Source organism: Glycine soja, chromosome 7 (genome assembly GCF_004193775.1).
Source record: "Glycine soja cultivar W05 chromosome 7, ASM419377v2, whole genome shotgun sequence".
Taxonomy (NCBI): Eukaryota; Viridiplantae; Streptophyta; class Magnoliopsida; order Fabales; family Fabaceae; genus Glycine; species Glycine soja.
In genome coordinates, this window is record NC_041008.1 from 12,742,863 (window position 1) to 12,746,282 (window position 3,420).

The window sequence follows — 3,420 nt, forward strand, 5'->3', positions numbered from 1 at the left end:
CAACTTAGGTCATCGTACCAGTAAGTTTACGAATCTCCTTAGGGTCTTTAATTTCTGCTACATATTTCCCCCATTTCCTGCGTTGAACTCCTCTGTACATGCTTGATGGTTTCCTGTTCTAGACCTAGAGAGCTGACACACGAAAATAGCCTAAATACTACGAGGCCTTGGCCAAATTTTCAAACCAAATAAATGAGAATCTATTCTAGACCTAGGGTCTTTAATTTCTGCTACATATTTCCCAACAAGAATGCATTCGGGCATTTGGTCATTTTATATATGCATATTCCTCTACAATTTGGATGTCGCTGCTGTATTTGTTATCAATCACAATTGGCATAATCATTCTGTTAGTCTATCTTGTCTGGACGCACGCTAGTTAGGCACACAAATATAGAGTAGCAAATTTGGACTTGGTTGATGTAAGTGAATGAAACAATTAATTTGTTTCCTCTGTCATTCATTTGATAGGAACTGATGTCTAGAGACTAGAATATCCTGCCTATGTGACTTATGCATTGTTGGGAAATACCCAAGTCCCACATCGGATGAAATCTAACAGGCATGTCCCAATAGTTTTTGCTTTTGTATAAAATGTTAAGTGAAATATTGAAAAGAATTTTTACTTTCATTGAACCTTAAAAATAAAAATGATGAGTAATGTGGACATGCGGTATCCAAGCTTGTGTATTCAAAAGTCATGTGAGTGTGAGTGTGTGATTTGGATTTAATGTCTATCGTAGTTTTCACCACATTTTAGAAGTTATCAATCAATATCAAATAGAACCAAAGCATTTAAAAACCCAAAGACAATACCAGACATAGAAATATGTTGATGGTTGTGCGAAAATACAAGGTTAAATTGTAGAAAATTCCACCTTATTCTGATGGCTAAGATTGTGGATTGTTAGACGATATAATTATGAGTAATCACTGTACTCTTGAAATATTAAGTCATACCAAAACTATAAAAATGAAAGAATAAAGCATATCTACCAAAAGAAAATACAGATTTTGCATGGGCCACACAATTTTATTATGTGATTTTTTTACAAGAATTACAGATGGAGCTGTTGTTTCAGCATACAGCCTATTCTATCTATGTTTATGGTTTTGCACTTCAGTCAATACAATAATGAACCAAAATAAACAGAATGCCAAATGGATTTTTCTTCATAACTAGCAGAAATCTTAAAATTGTTGCACACAGCATGGCCACTTGCTGCATGGTTTACACCATTGCTCCCTTTGCTTCCTTGTATAGTTGATCAATATGATCCTACAAAATAATGTTGGCAAAGAGTAATGTTTATTTAAGTCATGCACACTCAAACATCTTATTGGAATTTATAGATCAGCATTTGGTGCTAAACATGGAAGCCAAAACTGATGCACATTTGGTACAAACTGTGAATCAAACTATTAATTCAAAAGGTCAATAGTTATGAAATTTTTATCAAAGCACAAGAAGCAAACCTTGTAGTACTTGAGCAATTGTGGTCTCTTCAATTTGAATGTTGGAGTTATTAAATCTTTTTCTATGTCGAAGGGATTTGGTTCCAGATGAATGGCTTTTAGCAACTCAAATCCTCTAAGCTGAATATTTCTTTCATGTCAAATGTTTGGTAATACAGGCAAAATATATCATAAAACTAGAAACTGGAAGCATATGATAATGAATTATATATACATACTTGGTGTTTCTGACCAGTGTTGTTGAGCTCATCCAAAATGTGTTTTCTTGCTTTAAGATTATTACATAAAGATTTAAAATCATCAGTCAAATTGTGCTCTTTTGCCCAATCCTCAATGGCTTTTCTTTCAGGGACCACAACAGCCACTAAGAATGACTCAAAGTTGTTTCCATACACCCAAATCTGCATGTGAAATAATTTCTTTTTTTACCCAATATTTAATTACACAAATTTAGTATAATAGGTGCACTGCAAAACTTTTTTCGAAGTAAACTTTCCCAGTAAACTTAATATGACCAAAAATGAACTATAACTATTGTTTCTCTACTTTTATCAATTGTTGTGATTAAACCCGAAGCATACCGATGCTATAAGAGGGCATTGCAAATACTTGTTTTCAATATTCTCCACAACAATATATTCTCCTTGAGACAATTTAAAGAGATTCTTCTTCCGATCAATAATTTTCATGGCCCTATTTGATTGCCATTCTCCAATGTCACCTGCAATGGTTTACCTGTATGTGAATTTTGTGTTGATTTACAAATCACTATGTTAATTTTGAATCCAGGACAACCTGGTTTTACCTGTATGAAACCAGCCATCAACCATAACTTCTTTGGTAAGATCTTCACGCTTGTGGTAACCGAAGAACAAGGTATTTCCTCTCAAACAAATTTCTCCACGGGGTACATTGGAGAGGGCATCATATCCCATCTCTGGCACAGATTCAAGCCTGGCTTCAATGGTTGTCATGGGAACTCCAATAGTTCTTGTCATAGAATACACATCACCTATCGTCGTGAAACACCCGGCACAACTTTCAGTAAGACTCGCCTGTGATATTCTGAGCTTCAATTTTACTTTCAGTCATCTCATTCAAGACTTTGTTTGCATCCCTTATCTTGCCATCTTGGGACAACCTGCACAAAATTGAATTAAATTTAACAACTCCAGGGCACAATTAATCCCTTAGCCTCCATCATTCCTTTCATTTTTAGAGCTTTATCTAGATGATTTGTACATGACAAATACATATTTGAGCAACATTAGTTCACTAGATGTCATTATGTCCTTCCTTCATCCTGATAACATAGTCCTTCAGGCTGGTCATGTCATCACCACTCTTAGTGGAGTGATACCTCAGCAATTCAGCTAGCTTTGTCTTGTTTTGAGAATCCACATCAAGACCAAGTTTAAGGTTGTTAGAGAAGGCTTCATAAAACTTGTTATAGTCTTACAAGGCTAGTAACCTTGATGGTAACAAGTACGTCATTGGCATGACTATAGTTTTCCAACATGGTAGTATACTAGTATGTCTAATGCCTCATGGAATTTCAGTGATATTTGAATTATTCTGAGTCAAGTTCTTAACAAATTATTTTGCTAAATTTTTTGCACGTGTTTCTCCAATAAATGTTTCTCTTGCCAATTTGTAAAGCATCCCGATGCAGGTGGTACCATAACCTTGCATCCAAAATTAAAGAAGCAAAACATAAAAGAGGACATGTTGTACAAAATTCTCAAGGAAGTTACTCTGTCAGCCTGTCTACATTGACTCAAACTCCCCAACTATTCTATAATGTGTCCCTTCCATCTCTTTATCTTTGTTCTCGACAAGCCTCTAAAATGGAGTGTCTATTTTTTTCCTCGACATATCTCGACCTCTTCTCCATCCCTCTCTCACTCTCATTTTTCTATAATAATAACTTTTCTTTATCTACCA

At 35.0% G+C, this 3,420-nt stretch overlaps 1 protein-coding gene across 1 annotated transcript; it reads right to left on the reverse strand.

Moving 5' to 3' along the window:
• Positions 1-1,079: 1,079 nt before the first annotated feature.
• Positions 1,080-2,474, reverse strand: LOC114420371 (long chain acyl-CoA synthetase 2-like). Its single transcript, XM_028386284.1, has 5 exons — positions 2,282-2,474; positions 2,058-2,197; positions 1,695-1,877; positions 1,477-1,596; positions 1,080-1,279 (listed from the first exon to the last, which is right to left on the reverse strand). Exons 1-5 carry the CDS (start codon positions 2,472-2,474, stop codon positions 1,232-1,234), a joined length of 684 nt encoding a protein of 227 aa, XP_028242085.1. The 3' UTR covers positions 1,080-1,231.
• Positions 2,475-3,420: the final 946 nt, after the last annotated feature.

Excerpts from the sequence above, each read along its gene's own strand:
- LOC114420371 (XM_028386284.1), bottom strand. The coding sequence starts at position 2,474 with ATGACAAGAACTATTGGAGTTCCCATGACAACCATTGAAGCCAGGCTT. Across the intron at positions 2,198-2,281 it reads TGATGGCTGGTTTCATACAG|GTGACATTGGAGAATGGCAA; the intron begins GTAAAACCAGGT and ends AAACCATTGCAG. Across the intron at positions 1,597-1,694 it reads ACACTGGTCAGAAACACCAA|CTTAGAGGATTTGAGTTGCT; the intron begins GTATGTATATAT and ends AGAAATATTCAG.